The sequence below is a fragment of the Eschscholzia californica genome, unplaced genomic scaffold, assembly GCF_041429995.1.
Source record: "Eschscholzia californica isolate CP2 unplaced genomic scaffold, dmEscCali1.0.p SCAF_4, whole genome shotgun sequence".
NCBI classification, from domain to species: Eukaryota; Viridiplantae; Streptophyta; class Magnoliopsida; order Ranunculales; family Papaveraceae; genus Eschscholzia; species Eschscholzia californica.
Genome location: NW_028238461.1, coordinates 39,136,624 through 39,155,946, shown reverse-complemented (window position 1 = coordinate 39,155,946; position 19,323 = coordinate 39,136,624). Strand labels below are relative to the sequence as shown.

Genomic DNA, 19,323 nt, shown 5'->3' with positions numbered 1-19,323 from the left:
AAAATAATTTTGGGATAAAAAAAAAATTTTCAGAAAAACAAAAACGGTTTTTGAAAAGCAATTTTGTAGGGAAAATAATTCTCGAGTTTTTGGAAAAAATAAACGACTTTTGAAAAAATTATTTTTAAACTAATTGTTTTGTAGAGAGAATATGTTCGCAAGGAGATATTATTTAGGTTGATTTTAAGTTTGAAATTCAAATTTATGAATCCAAAATCCTAACAAATCTTAAGGGGTAGGATGAGATTTTGGTCCAATACAAAATTTGAATTTAGGATTCAAGAGCCCTTAGATTTTTAGTAGTCAAACAGAACAAGAAATCTTGATTTCTACCAAATCTCATTTTTGATGGGAGTCATTCTAAAGAATCATGCAACAAAAATAGCATCTTTTGTAAGAATCGTGACTGTAAATGATTTATAAATCAGATTCAAGTTAGAAGTGACATGTTATGATTAACATTATGTCGATAGGATCATAGAAAAGTTATCAATGATTTTCTAATGAAATTGATTTTCTTAAAAAACAGTTATTAACATTTGCAGTTAGTCATTACGAAAATGTCAATCGACCCACTAGTGCTAAACTAATGAGACATGACATCAATATTAGACACTAATCAAGTAGATGGTTCATTATAAATTTTCAAAGAGAATCCCACTCCTTTAGTCCTTTTACTTCACTAAAAGCGTAATAAAACCTAGTTTTTTTTTTTTTTTGTTGAAAAGTAATAAAACCTAGTTTGTAGGCGAAGGTTGAGTTTGATGTCATAGGCGAGTAGTAATTACATTTGCATCCACTATATCCAAAATCACATGGATATCCGTTCTGGATCATTTCCCAACAAACATTAAAAAAATAAACAAATAGGTATATTCACAAACAAACAAAAAAAAATTCATCACCCTCACGTCCAATAAACCTAATCAACACCGTCAAAACTCTCACACAGTCATCGATTGTGGAAAACCAAAAGGAAGTCCAGATAACGGCGATATTAACGGCCCATCAAAGACGTCGTTAAAATCCCAAGTAGACGTCCAAGTTGACGACGACGTTAACGGACAAGTTGTTGGTTGAATGACGTCAGATTCCGGCGAAACTTCTATCTTGATCTGTTTGATTTTAATATCTTCTTCTTCAATCTCTTTTCTTCTTTTCCGGCAAACTCTTATCGTTGATTCATCGGACTCTTTACCAGCTTCAAGTGGGAAATTACAAATTGCTTTACTTCCTCTCATCTTGAAAGCAGCACGATCATAAGCTTTAGCAGCTTCAATTGCTGTTTCATAAGTACCAAGCCAAACCCTAGATCCTTTTTTACTTGGATCTCGAATTTCTGCCGCGAATTTCCCCCACGGACGTTGTCTTACTCCTCTGTATTTCTTCACTTCACCTGAATCCGACCGAACAGATATCTTCAACGAAGGTTTCGGTTTCCGATCATTAGTGCAATTCAATTCAGATTCAGATCTAGAATTTGAACTTGAAATTTCATTTGAATTTGTTTTGAATTTGAAAAAATCATTTGAATTTTGATTATCAAAAGATATAGGATTATGAGAGAAGAAATCAAAAACGTTATTAGTTTTATTATCTTGTTCAAATTTCAAGTAATCATAAGTTTGAATATCTGGTTCTTCTGGAACAATTGAATTATTAGAAACTGAATCATTGAGAAATGTTTCGAGAGAAGCGAAATCACCGAGGAGATGTTGTCTGATTAAATCAAGAGCTGAATAATCATCGTTTGTTGCCATGGCCTAAAAATAAAGGGTTTCTAGAGAGAGAAGTTTTTAGAGAGAGAGAGAGAGAGAGAGAGAGATTGAGTCGAAGGTTGAGAGTGGAAGGGAAAGGAAGTGTGATTCTTTAGTATTTATAGAGAGAGAAACTTTCTTGTTTCAGTAAGAAGCCGAAACGAGAGAGAGAGAGGTAAGAAGAAGATTCTTAGATCCCACGAAGAAGCATCCACTTTCCACTTTCCTCTCTTGCTTTTTGGGTGCGGCTAAAAGCATCCAACCAAACTCCTATAGACCCCCGACCAAATCTACAATCTGAGTGCCTACGACACTTTGGTCGGGGGTCTTTAGCCCCTCCTCTTTTTTTTCTCTTTTTTTTGTCAACTTTGTCTTTCATGCTTTTATGGTGTTACTTTACAAACACCATATTTTACTTTGGTCACACTGTTTAACTAAATCAGCTAAAGAGATATAGATATATACTTCAATTTTTTATTACAAAAATCTAGACCTATGATTCTATTTAAGCTAAGAGGGGAGAGATAAAAGAAATATATTGAATGAGGTTTTGTAAGGACTTTGGTACAGGAATTACAATGTTTAGTAAAGGCAGTGTATTAGATAGGGAGAACAAGTCTTTTAGGTTAGGGAGAGATAATCGCTATTTTTTAAAGTATCCCAAAATTAAACTAGTCCTTCCAAAAAACTATGTCCGATTAAAACTCAAAAGAGAAACCCTTGAAACCTGTTCGAACAAAAGTGATAGAAACCCCTGAATCTGTTCATTTGGATCAAAGAGAGAGAGATAGAGATGAAAACCGTGGCCCTAAAAGACTAACACAACACTCATTTCATAGAAGGATTTGTGCCTCGTATTACAGTAACTTTGGAGATTTCAAGTATCAATATTGCAATGAAGAATACAAACAAGGAAATAGTGAAAATTTTCATCCAGAACCACTGATAAGTTCAACAAATTTTGTCCAGAGCGGATGAAAAAATTGATAAATTTTAACCGAGCTGCCCGAATTTGCTGTCTTTCTCATTCGACCCAACCGAAAATCCTTTACTGGAACAAAAATGACCTAGAATCCTAAAAATGTTTGTTCAACCATAGAAGAATACAAAAAAAAAAAAAAAAAATTCTTTACCTGAGACATATTTATCTTCATTATTTATGTCTATGTGTAAGTCGATATCTTCATTTAAGTCGTTAAGTCGATGTCCTCGTTTAAGTCGATGTCCTTGTTTACGTCGATGTCTTTGTTTAAGTTAAAGGACTCTTCTTTCTTGATGTAGGTTGCATCCTTTTTCATTAATGGTGGTTCTTCATCTGTGGGATTTTGAAGCATCATTCAAAACTTGTAAACGAAGACAATAAACTTATGTATTTTACAAGTTTTTTAATACTAATGGTGATGTTGATAGTAGTGATCGCTATTAGGGTTGAGTTGTTTATGTGAGACAAAACTATAAGTGAATAGAATATTAGGTTTATTGTTAATTTTTAATGAAGTCCTTATGTTTTAGCATTATTTATTAAATGATCTGTATAACGTTCTCCTTAAACTAATTTGGTAAAGGAAGAGCAAATACATAAATTGACCTTTCTAACGCACTTCCTATACCAGATATCGCTCTTCCCATACCAAAGACCTTTTGTATCGGTTTATGTTCTTTTAACAAAAGAATTTTTGAAAACTAATTATAATTATATTTCGATTAATTCGTTTTTGGCCCACAGTTTATGACCGACTTTGGCCCCAAACAAGTGGTACTGTCGTAATTTAGATGTTTTCAAAATATATATACATTACACTATTTTTTTTCTCTAATTCACATTACCAAATTCTCCACCTCACTTCTTCCTCATGGGCGTCGACAAGAGGTTGCTGCAAACCTTCTTTGCACGACAACCTTCTTTGATCGACTACTTTAAAGAAAAAAATTTCTTCTCCCACCACCATTGATTTCTTTTTCACTCCCCATCTCTCTTTCTGTCTTTATCTCTCTAGGTTCTCTTTCGTCGGCAGGAACCCTCGCGCAATGAAACTCCCTAGTGAAGATGAGAATCTCCCTCTGTCGGGGTGTCTGCCACGAAAAAGAACCTAGAGATATGAAAGAAACCAATAGTAGTGGTGTTGGAAGAAGAAGGTTTTTTAAAGGTCAGCAGTCTAAGAAGAAAAGGTGAAGTAAAAGGTTTGATGACGTGGAGGAGAAAAAATGGGTGATGTGGATATATTGTAAAATATCCAAATTAAAATAATACCACAAAGGTATATTTTGAAAAAAATAAAAATAAATTTTGGGGCCAAAACGAACTGCTCACACTTATGGATGTCAAAACGACCATTGGTCATAATTGGGGCCTATAACAGAAGTAACTGTATCTGTTTATCTTTTTTTTTTATTATGCACGATTTCTTACATTATAGTGTTTCTGGTAGATTGTTATATGCAGAAAATGATCTGTTTGGTATGACTGAATTATCTTTATTATATTACGAAGATGACATTTCTGAGACCCAAAAATAGCAAGAGAACTTTTAGGCCGACATTTTGGCAAAACAAGAAAACTATCCCGAGTAGAAAATTTTCAAAGAAAATAGTAGATTTTGTCAAATTTTTGGGGTACAAAATGGTAAAGGGAAATTGTGGAATTTGTAAAAATTTCTGAGGCAGCACAATTTATTCTACCTCCTCGTCTCCGACCACCAACTCCGGCGTTGATTTGTGCCAATGAGCCTCTAAACCCTGAGTATACAATTTTTTTTTATTGTCGTGAACCTCTTAATCCGTCATGATTACGTTCACTAAGTGCCCTCAGTGGTTATCTTAAATTATGATTCTTTTTATGTTTATTATTTCCGTTTAATGTTTATCTCTTTATTATGATTCTATTAGTTTAACCTCCTCAATATTATAAATAAAGTTGAAGAGGAGACTCAAAACTTACTCCAGTTTCATAATCTATTAGCATCCAAATGAGAAGACCCTAAAGGTCGTGAACGTTGTTATACTTAATGAAGAAGGATGAACCAAGTAGAGACGAATGGCGGTTGCATAAAAAACACCACCAAGTTTCTCGGAGAAGAATTATGAATGTCACCGTAGACATTGACATTTGATTTCAAAAATAAAGATCTAGTTATTTCATAACTTTATCTTCTTGAACGAATAGATGTCAGCATTTTCTTTTCCTTTCATCTTCTCGATGCCTGTTGTGACGTCAGGCCTGAAAATGCAATATGTATGATGTCCTTTCTACACACCACCACCACCACATAAAACACCACCACCACCACTGAAAACACCACCAGCCCGACCACCACCACCACTTAACCACCACCAGACCCGACCACCACTGAAAACACCACCACAGAATCACACCACCTGATAGGCCTAAACTAAGGTCTTTCCCCAAGTGTAGGGGTCAAGTTATAGTATTTAAAATAAGATCGAGTATCGTTCCAAAGGACAAGCTATTTTACCTAAATCTCGAATTAAAAACCCCCCTTCGAATTTTTGATTTGATTTGGAAACTACTTAAAGAAAGAAAACAATACTAATAGACTAATAAGAATGAAATCAAGGTGAGAAAAAGGATCTAGGGATTTCGATTTCACCACATAAATGAACTACTTAAGACAAGCATTCAATCAACAAATCACTTTTTGTTTATAACTCAAAACCTAGCTTAATGAACTAATTAGGTTTCGGATAATATTCTTTAATAACACAATTCAAAATCAAGAATATTTGATTGACTATCATATAAAACTAAATTCCTACACTATCATTCATTATCTAAAAGACATATCTCATCTAATAATTCAATAAAAGCATGAAATATCTAATTATAATGTATGAATGATAATAAGGTTATAGAATCAACATGAAATGACAATCAATAGGCATTGAAGCTAAATATAAGGATTCATTGATTTATAACATATCTCAAAATAAGCCCAAATATGGAATTACAAAAGATTAATGGAAAGAAATCACCAAGAATGTCTAAAATCCATATTCCCATGTATCTCCATTTTGACGTCCACTATTAGCTCCAAATGTCTCAAAAATATTACCAAAACTCCAAATAATAGCTTATTAGAAGATAAAAGAAAAGAAATTTAGAAGAGAGATAGAAGAAGAAGAGATTTTAGAGAAGAAGGTATGGAGAAATTAGAAGGTTAGAAGAAGAAATTAGAAGTAGAAAGAAAATGTAGAGAAGAGATGAAGGTGGTAGAGAAAGTAGAAGAAAATAATGGAGGGCTAAGGTTTTTAGTTTAGAAGAGGGGAGAGAGAGGCTAAGAGGGGATTGAGAGGGTTTGCAAGTCTAGGTTTTAATGGAGGAGCAAGAGATTTATTTATAGAGTTGGGTTAGGGTTTTTGTTGGGTTAAATGGTAGTAGGTGAAAAAGAGAGGGTCACTTTTAGAATTATAGGGGTTAATTTGTGCAAAACCCTAAAAGAGATCAAGTGACCCGGCGGCTAGGGGTTGCAATTGATAAATTGAGGGACACTTGTCGCGTGATAAGGAGGTGAAGAATCTGGCCGGTTAGGGTTTGAAAATGCACGCGATCCAGTGCTTCGCGGCTTAGGAAGGGACGTGCGACAGCAAGCAGCAGCCATCGGATGCGTAGCGCACGGATCTGGACGAGCGGGAAGTTGACACGCGTCCGGGAGCACGGAGTTTAAGCTGCTTCGGGTGCACGGAATAAACAATAAAGGACGGGATGCACGGGAGCCGTCGGATCTTGAAAACGCGGAGGGTAACGACCAAGATTAAAACGTTGGATCGGGACCACCAAGTTAAGCTGCAGCGCGCTCCACCGGATCAGGCCTATAGGGTCCATTTCGCTGCTTAGCAGAAACACGGGATTTGGATGCACCGGCCTTCGACAAGCGACACGTGTTCCGCAAGCATACGGCGGCCAGAAGCTTGCCCGACATTGTACCAAATGTTGACCTGACTTTGACTTTGCATTTTTCACTCATCCGGACTCCGAATTGACTTCCATTTTCTCCTATGGACTCGTCTCGACCTCTACTTTTCAACCACGCACTGACTTTGGCCAAATTTCCAGAATGTCTTTGACTCCAAATGACCAAAATACCCTTCATGCATCTTTTCCTCGTTTTTAACCGTTTTTCACCCCTAACTTTGCAAAAGACACCTAATCAAGAAAACCAACCATTTTATTATAATAAAGACTCGAAACGAACTAACTCGACTAATTTAAACGACTCCGATGGGACATATTCATGACCCATCAAACATCCCCAAACTTAGATTTTTGCTAGTCCTCGAGCAAAACAAAATAAAAGAAAAACCTAACTCACTTTCGGAGGAATCCCGGTTGCATTTAGCATATGCAACAAGCCGTTAAACCCCTAGGTTGCCCTAGTGGACGAGTTTTGTCTCGTGAGGGTTTCCAGAGAATGTACCCACAAAATTCAAAAACATTTCAAAAATACAAAAGGGTCCAAAAACACTCAAAGTCAACTAAGACAGACCAAAAATGTTTATCTCTTAGAAAATTTTAGCAAGCTAATAGGAATCAGTCAAAGTTAACAACACTATACAGACGTTAAAGATCTCTTCACTAGTAATCTAGACTCGAAGTATACGTGACTAGCCACAATGAGAATCACTTCAGTTCCAAACAAACAGAACCTTGATCCCTATCTTAATATATTTCGCCTCGACTTTGGCCTCACAGACATACGCTCTAAAAAATGAAATCACTCAGAAATGGTTCGCTCGTATGTGTGAGTGTGATCACTAATATAGACTCAACACATAAAAAGGGTGAGGACAACATTTTAAAACGAATGATCTACGAAAAGGAATATAACCACTAAATAGAATGGGGAAGCTCACTTACCCTTCTCACCCACTCTACCTTCTAATAATGCTTCCTAAAGGTCAACGGATACAAGTAATGAGATGGATGGTGATGAGATCCCGAGAATGTCGACGCCTTCAATGCCAGAGAACTTCAAGCAACTTCCATACTTGGCTTTTTGCTTCGAACACTTATTTTACATAGCGAACTAAAGTTCACATGAACTTTTTTACACAAACTTTCTTTTCCAAAGACTTTTCTCTCTCTTTTTTTTTTTTTTTGGAAACAACTACAAACAATACAAATACCAACACTAATATTCTCAACAATCAACTTTTCCATTTTTTCATACTTTGCTTTCACATTCTTCTTTCTTTATTTTTTATGCCTTCATTCTCGGGAGTCATATGATGAATGGATGGTGGAGTATCCGTCTTCCTAAAGTTGACACTATTATCGAGCTTCATGGACTACAAGAGTAAGGTTTATTCGCTATCCTGATGTCACTCCTAGTGGCTATGGAAGTTGAGCACACGAGATCAAATGAGCTCTTTTAACAAAGTTGCGAGGTTGAGTAGCTCTTCACTCTACTCGGAATCAGTGCAGAAGAGTACACTCAAAGGTAATAGAAAGGCTCAGAAATCTCACAAGGGTTAAGTCTCCACTAATGATTAATCTAGTTCACTCAGAACCGTCTACCCTTCACTTTCATAATACTCACATGGCTAGCACACAGACGACCTCAAGACTCGACATTCATGAAGAAACCTTTAACAACCAGATAGTACGATTAACTCGACTCTATAACTATTAACAAGCCAAAAACAACTATTAGACTCACATTTTCGGTCCAAAATTGAAAAATTTTGAACCCTCTTGAATTTTCGAAATGAAGGACTTAGCAAAAGTACTTCCCTATCCCCAAACTTAAATCGAACATTGTCCCCAATGTTCTGAAGACTATGCCAAAATAAAAAGATGAGAGGAAAGATATTACCAGACTCCACTGTCCTATATCAGAAACATGGGTTGCCTCCCAAGAAGCGCTAAGTTTATCGTCTTCAACCAGACGATGATAATGAAAAAAATTACTGTAAACCTACTGGATTAAGGGTTGATGACTCCCCATACAATAGTAATCGGAAGATTTGAGGGTCAACCCAAAAGATGAAGTATCCAGGAAGGTTCAGTCTCACGTCCATGGAATGATATGGCAGTTTAAGTGAGACTTCCAATGTGAATGATTTATCCCCAAACTTAGATGAAGCAACAATCATTAAGTTTGGCGATAAACTAAAGTTGAAAGACATTGGATAAAACGGATCCTCATAAACATGACAAATTGATTGAGAGACTGTGGAAGAATTCACAAGCGATTGCAACGGGGTAACTTGAACTTCCGAGGGACATGGTGCATAACTATTTAAGAGATTGGACTCATCTATATCAACACTCAAACTAGGAGGTTCTAAAATGACCTCATTGGCTCGTTGTAAAATCACCTCCAAGTTAGGTACTAGCTCATTTGAGTCTGACTTAGGTAAAGACTCTGAAAAACTTTCTAAAATTTCTCTTATTATGATGTCATCGGTGTCCTTAAAGAATTCTAAGGTTTCACCAAAGTCAAATGAGTCATCACTCTCTTTAGACATTTCTGCAAGCCATAACTCATCATCTTCATCTTCTGTAATACCTCCAATTGGACTCAAAAGGGTATCATCATGACTAAGTGTAGTAAAAGATTGAGAATCAAGAGATAATACAGACTCAGCTTTTGGATCTTCTAAAAGTGACTCAAGAGTGTGCTCAACAATGGACTCGTATGATAATGGAACATTGATGTTGACATGTTTGAACAATTTCACTACCTCATCAGATTGAGGTAACTTCATCGTCTCCATTAGACGCTGAGGGTATGGAGCTCTAGGAACATAAGGTTCAAACGTTGGAGGTGGACTCTCAGACTCACGAGCCTTCTCAGGATTATCACGAGGGTGTAACTTGTTATCCTCAGGAACTCTTACTCTCTTGTCAAGAACTCTACCTCTCCTAAGGGTGGTAACTACAATGGCTTGATCGGGTGGTTGTCTAGCCAATGTACATTCTGATCCCTGCCCTGGTTGGCTCAGAACCTCACCATTTTCTATCTGACTAAAGGCTTCTTGAAGTTGACACACCTGGTTTTTTAGACTAATCAATGTCTGAGTGGTCGCTTGCATAAACTCTGGCGTGTTCATGGTGTCCTCTAATGTCATCTTCTTTTCAGAAGAATGTTGGACACTGGATTGAGCATAAGGATCGCTAGAGGCACCAAACTCAGGATGGTTCATAGAAGTACTGGGTTGACTCTGGTATTGACCTTTAGACCAAGAGAGATTGGGATGATTTCTCCAGCTTGGATTATATGTATTACACACAAGTTCTCTCGAAGTTCCCCATTGATGAGATTGCACGGCTAGTTCCTCTAAGAAGGCCATGCCCTCGTCGGCGGTTTTATTAGAAAACCCGCCATTACAGAATGACTCAACCAGGGATATGGTAGGATAATCTAGTCCTTCATACAATATTTGGACTAGTTTCATTTTTCCGAACCCATGGTGTGGACACTCTAGTAGAACATCTTTGAATCTCTCAAGATATGTATGGAGAGACTCTCCTTCGAGTTGCTCAAAATTTAGCAGACTCAGTCTTAAAGCTCTGGTTTTATGCGTGGAAAAGAACTTTTGTAGAAATACACCACTAAGTTCTGCCCACGTAGAAATAGACTCTGGTTTTAAGGCATAAAACCAAGACTTTGCTTTATCCTTTAGAGAAAAAGGGAACAACCTAAGTGTAACGGCATCTATCGAGTTAGGGACGTTCATAGTCTTACATACGTCCTCAAATTTCCCTAACATGATAATACGGGTTCTCATTCTCTAGACCACGAAACACCGGAAGCATGTTGATAATCCCTGACTTTATCTGGAAATAAGTGTTTCCCCCACTGGAAACACCACCATACCCCACCACCACCTCCTCCGAAAAAGCACCACAGAACACACCACCACTGAAAACATCACCAGACCCGACCACCACCACCACAACCAAAAACCAGACCGCGCCACCAAAAATCAGATTGCATCACCACAAACGAAACCCTCTAACAGATCGCACCGCCACAAACGAATCTTCGTTTAAAAATTAAATCAAAGTTGTTGTATGATGTGCATCTCTCTTTCCTTTATGTACGACATCTTCAATTTGGTGAAATAGAAGAAGAAGAACTCCATAAAGATTGAAGACCCGCCATCATGCCAACTGCCTCCTTTACTCCTTTTGCATCACTAAAAGACGAAAAAAGATGTAAAAAATAAAAGAAAAAGTAAATTAATACTAGAATAGGGGAACTCTCCCTCAATTGTGAAGGAATTCCGGTGAAGGGACCCCTCCGCCGAAAATCGATGATCTCCTGTGGAAGTATGCATCTAAGTCATCCATGACCTTAACTTGGAGAAGTATGTTAAAAGTGAGACATGTTATGAAAGAAGACATGTGTTTCTCGGTTGGTGACAGAACGAGTAATCAAATTTAGGAAGACCAATGGTTCCAAACCTTAGGGGTTTCAACCTGGTCGAAAACATGAAAACCAGGAGGGCTCGGATTAGAAAATGGTGAATGAGCTCATTGATAAGGATTACCGTGAATTTGGTTGAAACTATATTTGAAGAACTTCCAATTCAAGCCATTATGCAGATTCCATTGTATAAATTAAGTAGTGAAGATAAATCTATGTGGTACATACAAAAAATGGGTCATTTTCATCAAAATCGCTTTCCAAGTCTATTGGGAAGGACTTTCCATCATCATCATATGTTTTGATACTGCCTAATCGGCTATCTTGGCATTGATTTGGGAAGAAGTTCAAGGAGGTTCCGCGGCTAAAATTCTTCCTTTGGTGATTGTTACAAAACGCCCTGCCCATGAAATAAAGGATCCTTCAATTTAATGACGAAGCTTCAAAAATGTGTGGTACGTGTAATGAAAAAGTAGAAGATATCGAACATCTCTTTATAAATTGTAAGTTTCCTAAGGAGATCTGGGTTGTCTTCAATATCATTCAATATGGAAGGATCGATGGGTTTCATTGACATTGTTAGTGGATAGTTCACACGAGGGGACACCAAATGCTTGATCAAGACAAGGATATATACCTTGTGGTCTATGTGGAAAGCCATGTATAAGATGACATTTGAAGGAATTGATACATGTAAATCCATGGTTGTTCGGGAAGCCACAAACATGAACGGGACATAATAGGATGATGGGGTGGAAAGAGAAACAAATGAGAGGGAAGTAGTATCAACTCCTCCTATGGTTGAAGTGATAAAATTCAACTTTCATTCGGCTTTTAAAGATGGTAGAACACCAATAGTTGCGGTTGGGAGAAACCATGATGGGCCATCCACAACAGCCACATCTAGAGTGGTGATGGAGATGAATGTATTAGAGGCGGAAGCAATGTCGACAAGGTTGTTCTTTAAACTCTAGCAAAGCAAAGTTGTTGTTGGAAGTGTACTATTGAAGATGATGCATAGGTAGTGGCAGATGCTTGCTCGAATACTAGTCAAACCCATCCTAGGAAGATAAAGTACATTGTGGCAGAGATAATCAGAAGCACAAGTACCTCCATCGACAGTTTGCAGGCTTCCTTATGTCCACGAAAGGTGAACCAAATAGCTCATATACTCGTAAAATCCCGTTCAATTTAAATTTAAATGAGACTTGGCAATTACCCAATATTCCTAATTGCAATGTGAGTCATTCGGAGACGGAGAAAGTCAATATTACATTGGATTCTAATTCTTAATAAATTTTAGGCAAATGCCTACTTTCATCAAATATATAAAAAAAAAAAATAGGTGTCAATTTTTTTTTCATAACACTGTGCTTGATCATAGATCATTATTTATATTCTTAATAACTCAAGCGCAATAAATCATTCTTTCAACAAAAAAAAAAACGTACAATAAATCATAGATCATATTTTCGCTGTTAATTGAATTTGGGACTTTTGGAACTTCGGAGTAGATGCACTATCAACTAGACTAATCGTTGTTGACTAGCTTCATGATTTTGAATCCCGTTTAAAAAGAAAAAGGTGAAATATAACCCCATTGTGATCATTGTCAGATTCTAATTAGTGCCTTCTTGTTGTAATCTTTTGTTTTGTCTCAGCTTCTTAATCAACATAAAGTTGTTGTTTGATAAAGCAAACCTTTCCTTAAAAAAAAAAAAGGAAAAAAGATAAAGCAAACCTTGCCATGACGTGAGAATGCACTATAAAACATTTCTAGGTTACTTCTAAGAAGATCTAGCTAATACAAACGTGGGTAAATTATAATTAACCAATGATAATTAGGGTTTGATAAGTTTGAATTGAAGTATTGAAAAGATATCTATAGCTAGGCCCCAACAATGACAAAAACATTGCCAAGTGGGGAAATAAATACAGATGAACTAGTGATGTGGTTGGAAGTTTCCAAATTTAAAATGACAAGTGGGCAATTTGTGGGACCTTACTAAATAAAACTATCATCACGAATCTACTTTATATATTATTTCTTTGTCATGCCAATGTTATCCGTTTAATCAGATGATTGTTTGCTGATAATGACTCAAGAAATAATATCATTAATAGAGAGTGAACATGAATTATTTTAATCGGGTAATATCACATATTTCTTCAAAATTTAGTGGATTTAAGGGTGGTAATTGAGTCCACTAAGATCTAGCAGAGAAACATAAATGTTACTACTATTTAGTTGTCATGAGCTTCAAAGGGAGTGTGTTAATGTATACTTTTATTTCTATCGGTTAATTATGACAAAAAAAGAAATTTAATTGAGCTGGTAGTGCTCTTATTATATAAATCTCGAATTTAGTCCAGAAATATCTTTTCGAAAGACACCAAAAAGTATGTACACTAAATTTTACTTTAAACACTAAATCATATTCTATATCCTGGAAGTCATATTCTAAATTCTGGGGGCAGTTAATTTTGGTATAGGAAGAGCACTATTTAGTAAAAGCAATGCATTAGAAAGGTCAATTTGTGTATTTGCTCTTCCTTTACCAAATTAGTTTAAGGAGGACGTTATAAGGATCATTTAATAAATAGTGCCACAATAGAAGGACTTATATAAAAATTAATAATAAATCTAATATTTTATTCACTTGTAGTTTCTCTCACATAAACAACCAAAATCCTAATATCGTCACTACTATCAACATCACTATTAGTATTAGAAAACTTGCAAAGTTTACCATCATTATAGTCTTAGTTTTTTATGCCTCGGGATCTCATGGATGCAGGTCGTGGATGGGGGAGTGCGGGCCGTGTGCCCGCACAGGGCCCTCCACCACAAGGGCCCACCATTTTTAGTTTCTTTGGTTTTAGAGTTTAGCAGATTAAGCCAACTAAATCACAACTTGAACAGCAAAGTGGCACTAGCTCCACTGGTTAGATCCTTTATTCACGGATAGGAGTTCACGGGTTCGAGACCCCCTGTGTTTGCATTTTAGCATTGTTTTTTTAAAGAGAGAAATGCTACATCAAGAAAGAAGATTCCTTTGACTTAGCCGTAGATATCGACTTAAACGAAACCATCGACTTAAACAAGGGCATCGACTTAAACGAAGTTATCGACTTAAACAAAGACATTTATAATTAAGATAATATGTCTCAGGTAAAGGAAAAATCATTTTCTTGTCTTCCTCTATGGTTGAACACGTTATTTTTGTAAAGAATTTTCGGTTGGACCAACTGAAAAATACAACAAATTTTTGTAGAGTCGGCTGAAAAAGACAACAAATTTCGGTTGTAACGGCTGAAAAAGACAACAAATTTCGGTTGTAACGACTGAAAAAGATGACAAATTTCGGTTGGGTCGATTGAAAAAGATAACAAATTTCGGCCTGTCCCGCTGAAAATAGTAATAAATTTTGGCTGAGATGGCTGAAATTAGTTTGTTTTTTCAACCGCTCTGGCCCATTTTTTTTTAATTTTCAGTTGGTATTCATGAATTTTTATTTATGCTAAGCGAAATTCTTTTATGTAAATGCCACTTATATATTTTTCGAGCAACATCCTTGTTTGTATTCTTCATTGCAAAATTGATACTTGGAATCTTCAAAAGTTACTTTAATTAGTGTTAAAACCCTAAAAATCTATGGAGAAATCAAGCAATAACAAGAATTACAAACTCTATACGGAGATGAGTGTTGTGTTAATCATCTAGGGTTTAGGTTTCTATCTTTATATCTATCTTTTTGATAGAATCAAACAGATTTAGGGTTTTTCTCCTTTTCAAGATGTTTATATCTCTTCTCTCTCTTTGATTTGATCGAAGGGTTTAGGTCGAACACGATTCTCTCTTCTCTCTTGAAGGTTTTTAGTCGAACAGGAGGATACTCTCTTCTCTCTCTTTTGGTCCAAAATAGTTTGATGGGAGGGACCAAAGAATAAATTTGGGATATTTTAAAAAAAATGTTTGTCCCTCCCTATTCTAAAAAGAGTGCTCTCCCTATCTAATGCACTGCCTTTGCTAAAAAATGCTCTTACTATACCAAAACCCGCGGTTAATTGTGATTCCCCTTTGTAGTATCTAGCATGAAATTACTAATAGATTCATTAGAATTTAATAAAATTATACGCACGAATTTAATAAAGATGTGAATATTATGCACAACAACATAGTTTAGTTTCTCCACACTCTCTCTATTTGCTCTCACTTTACTCAGTACTCTATCTATTTAGATTTTCTTTCTCCTCTTGTCCATCTCTTACTATTGGCCAGCGCTTTGGGGAAAGCTAAATAGTTTCCGGGGTGTGAAATTTTAAAGGGAAATAAATTTTAAGGGGAAATAAAAAAAAACACTCCACCTCACCTCACTCTCTCTCCACCTCACCTCACTCTCTCTCCACCTCACCTCTCTCTCTTCTCCCACAAGGTCGCCGGCCGGAAAATTTTCCGGCCGGCGACCATTAAAAAAAAAACTATTTTCACTTTATCTCCCTCCTCTCTCTCTCTAAAAAACTTTTTTTTTTCTTCTTCTCTCTCTCTAGAACAAATCTAGAGAGAGAGGCTGTTGAAGGTCCTGTTCGGGACCTTCATCAGATCTGATGAAGGTCCCGAACGGACCTTCAACAGGTCCTCTCTCTCTCTCTCTAGATTTGTTCTAGAGAGAGAGAGAAGAAGCAAAAAAAAAAAATGAAAAAGTTTTTTAGAGAGAGAGAGGAGAGAGTTTCCGGCCGGCGACCTGTCGGAGAAGAGAGAGTGGTGGGGAGAGAGAAGATGAGGTGGAGAGAGAGAGAGCTGAAGTGGAGAAGCTATTTTGCTTTCCCCTTAAATAAAATAGTCAAACAAAATTGATCAATTTTTGACCAAGTCTTCACACCCCGGAAACTATTTTGCTTTCCCCAAAGAGCTGGCCCTTACTATTTTATGTCTTTGTGCATATGTGTATTTACATTGTCCAACGATCTAACAACAAATAACTATTCTCTTTCACAACTATATAGGCTGGATCCACAGTCCAGTCGAATGACTTGAGAGACTTAGTCAATTAACTACGTATCTTCACTGTTGTTTATATTATCTTTTATTCTACTATGTATACTTGTATACTTGATAACAATCAATACACAAAGAATTAAATTTAATTTCCTCTCCCTCTTTAGACCATGTGTTCTCTCTCGCTCGTCTAAGTTATGAACTTCACTCAAAGTTAGTTATGCAAGCAACGGCAGAATCAGGGTGGGGCGGTCCCTGATTGCAGCCAGGGGTAAACTTTTAATTTAGGGAAATTTGGCCAAAACTCCCTAAAAACTTTGGCCTTTGGTTAAAAAGGATTGGACAATTTTTTATGGGCTTCAGCTCCCTGTGGCATTTTTGTAAATTATCTAATATAGGGAAAAGACAAAACTGACCTTATTGCAAACTAGTCTGCAAACCAGTTTGCAAACCAATTTGCAAAGCAGTGCAAACTAGTTTGCAAGGCAAACCAGATTGCAAACTAGTGCAAACCAGTTTGCAAATCAGTTTGCAAAGCTTTGCAAGGCAAACCAGATTGCAAACCAGTTTGCAAATCAGTTTGCAAAGCTCTGCAAGGCAAACCAGATTGCAAACCAATTTGCAAAGTAGTGCAAACCAGTTTGCAAATCAGTTTGCAAACTAGTTTGCAAAGCTTCGCAAAATCAAACCCTAACAAAATAAGTAACTAAGAAGTAAGATTATATAAAATGTGAGGGTTTTTGGAAAATCTGAGGGTGTTTCTAAAATTTTCCTTTATACAAAGGTCAATTCAGGTATACAAAATTAAGGGATTTTTAGAATTGTCCTTCAAGCCTATTTCCAAACTTTTCATGGTGCCTAGAAGGAAAAAAAGATAACTTGTCTTTTTGACAAAAAAAAAACAAAAAATTGGGTCTCCAGCTCAATTTCCTGTTTAATTTAACTAAATTATAATTGGAACGATAACAAATGTGTGAGTGATAGCTCAGGTGGTTCACGATTGGTCCCCAAGTCAGGAGCTACTCACGTTGCAACTTTGAATCCCAACCGTCAGGTTCCTGGTTTTCATCTTCAAGTTTTTACATAATTCCGTATTAGCCCCTTATATTACATATAATTTCACTTTTGGTCCCAATTTCTAGACTAAATTCGTTTTTGACCCTCTCGATTTTTGCTTAGTCACGTTTTACGCCTTTTTTTGGGTTCCATCAAACTATATTCTTGTTATTTCTTTCTCTCGGAGTTACCAATGAACACACACATTATAAACCGTAAATGGTTAGTTTGTCTTAACTTCTTGATATTGGAACCATTAACTAATTTTACGTAAATCTTAATTTATTGTAATTGGAAGTTCTAAAATCACTTGTTTTAAATTGACAAGTTGAAATACATGTGACAATAATGATTGAAAATATCATATTGGGCAAAAAAATTGCTTCTAAAATACTAAATTCTGAGTGCATATACGCTACAAATGAAAATTTGGCTCTTTAAATATTTATAGATTAGTCCGGGCAAACTCAAAATCCTAGTCCTCCCATGGATGCAAGTAACCATGGGTTGTCAATGTGATAAATTTATAATAATCAAATATTTATATTATTAATTTTGTTAAGCCCACTATAGAGATTTGTTTTGTTTGTAAACAAATAACCCATTAAGATTTTTTTTCTTTTATTTTATCATAATTGGATACATATTTTTATAGTAACTTGAAATTTGGCCAAGACCAAATTTTTAATTTGAAGTTTTTTTAGTTAAAAAAACAAGTTATATTTTGTTTGGTTAAACTCATGTATTTATATTTTGTTTAGTTCAAAACTTACATATTCGTGTTTCGCTTTTCGCTAAAGCTCAAATGCAATGATAACAAAGCAAATATTTTTTTAGAATTGGCCGTTAATGCTCCTAGTGTGATGCAACCATTTTGAAACTTCATATTTTGTGAATATGATTATTGCACCCCAAAGCAATGTAACCTAACACAAATAATTTTAAAATTGACTACTATGCAGTCATTTTGCAAACTCTTGTACTCCTATTGTAAACTGTTGCAAACTATTTGTAAACTATTGCAAAGCATCTGTGAATGGTTTACAAACCATTGCGAATTGTTTGTTTGCAAACTATTGCAAGGTAAATGGTTTACAAACTATTGCAAGCGATTGCAAACTGTTGTGAAAAACCATTGCAAACCTAACAATCATATTTATCTTCTTATTCAAGCATTTTTTCAAAATTCTTATCTTCACCAAATGAATATTTGAAATTTGAAGTTGAATTTAAATTTTTCATCCTTCCTTTCTACCATTTTCTCCCTCTACAATGGCTTATCTAACTCTAGAATTTTCATCCACATACCGTTTTTGCTCCCGGGCGGAGATAGGCTTCTTAGATCAGTAGTTTTCATCGGCACCACCGATTTAGGAGGATCCCTCCTTTTTTGCAGTCAGTTATTTTTAAATTAGTCGGTTATTCTCTAATCACATTCAGTTACGGGCGGTTCTCCGCCTCTTAAAGTCAAACTGCTCGATTTGGATTTCATTAAGAAATCCTAAATCCTCTCATTCGTCGCTCTAAAGGAGTCTTAATAGTCGAGATTCAGTCTCTTTTTTGTTTTCAAATCACTGTTCTGTTTGAAGTTTAGTTATGGATCCTACAGAGAACCAAATTATTCAACAATTCGAGGCACTTACAACAGAGGAAGTCTCTCCTATAACTGTCGATGGAGGGGATAATCAAGTGGGATTAGCAGATCTCATTAAACAAGGGGTGCTTTGGTTTCAAAGTCCAAAAAAGATTGATATTGGCCAGGCAATGTACAGACTTTCGAGAATTATTCATGGACCAAATAAATATACAATTTCGGAAGTCAAAGATAACTTATTTCTCATCAAATTCCAAACGGCAACAGAATTGGAAATTGCAACGGATAGTTCTCCATGGATAGTCCAAGACGAACTTATAGTTCTTCAACAATGTGTTTCGGAACTGTCTCCTATGGATCATTCTTTTGATTTTGTGTGGTTTTGGGTACAATTCCACGGAATACCGCCTAGCCATCTTAACAGTACTATTGTCAACCGTTTAGCCGGAACTTTGGGAGTGTATATTCCGACAACACCGGATGATGCCATTAAATGGAGCCTCTTTGGGCGAGTTAGGATTAATTTGT

The 19,323-nt window shown here is 36.1% G+C and overlaps 1 protein-coding gene across 1 annotated transcript; it reads right to left on the bottom strand.

The window, feature by feature from the left end:
- Positions 1–741: 741 nt before the first annotated feature.
- Positions 742–1,952, bottom strand: LOC147544582 (ethylene-responsive transcription factor ERF105-like). Its single transcript, XM_086637414.1, has one exon. It carries the CDS (start codon positions 1,758–1,760, stop codon positions 945–947), a length of 816 nt encoding a protein of 271 aa, XP_086493540.1. The 5' UTR covers positions 1,761–1,952; the 3' UTR covers positions 742–944.
- Positions 1,953–19,323: the final 17,371 nt, after the last annotated feature.

Bases quoted from the DNA above. Each gene is read 5' to 3' on its own strand.
- LOC147544582 (XM_086637414.1), bottom strand. From the start codon at position 1,760: ATGGCAACAAACGATGATTATTCAGCTCTTGATTTAATCAGACAACAT.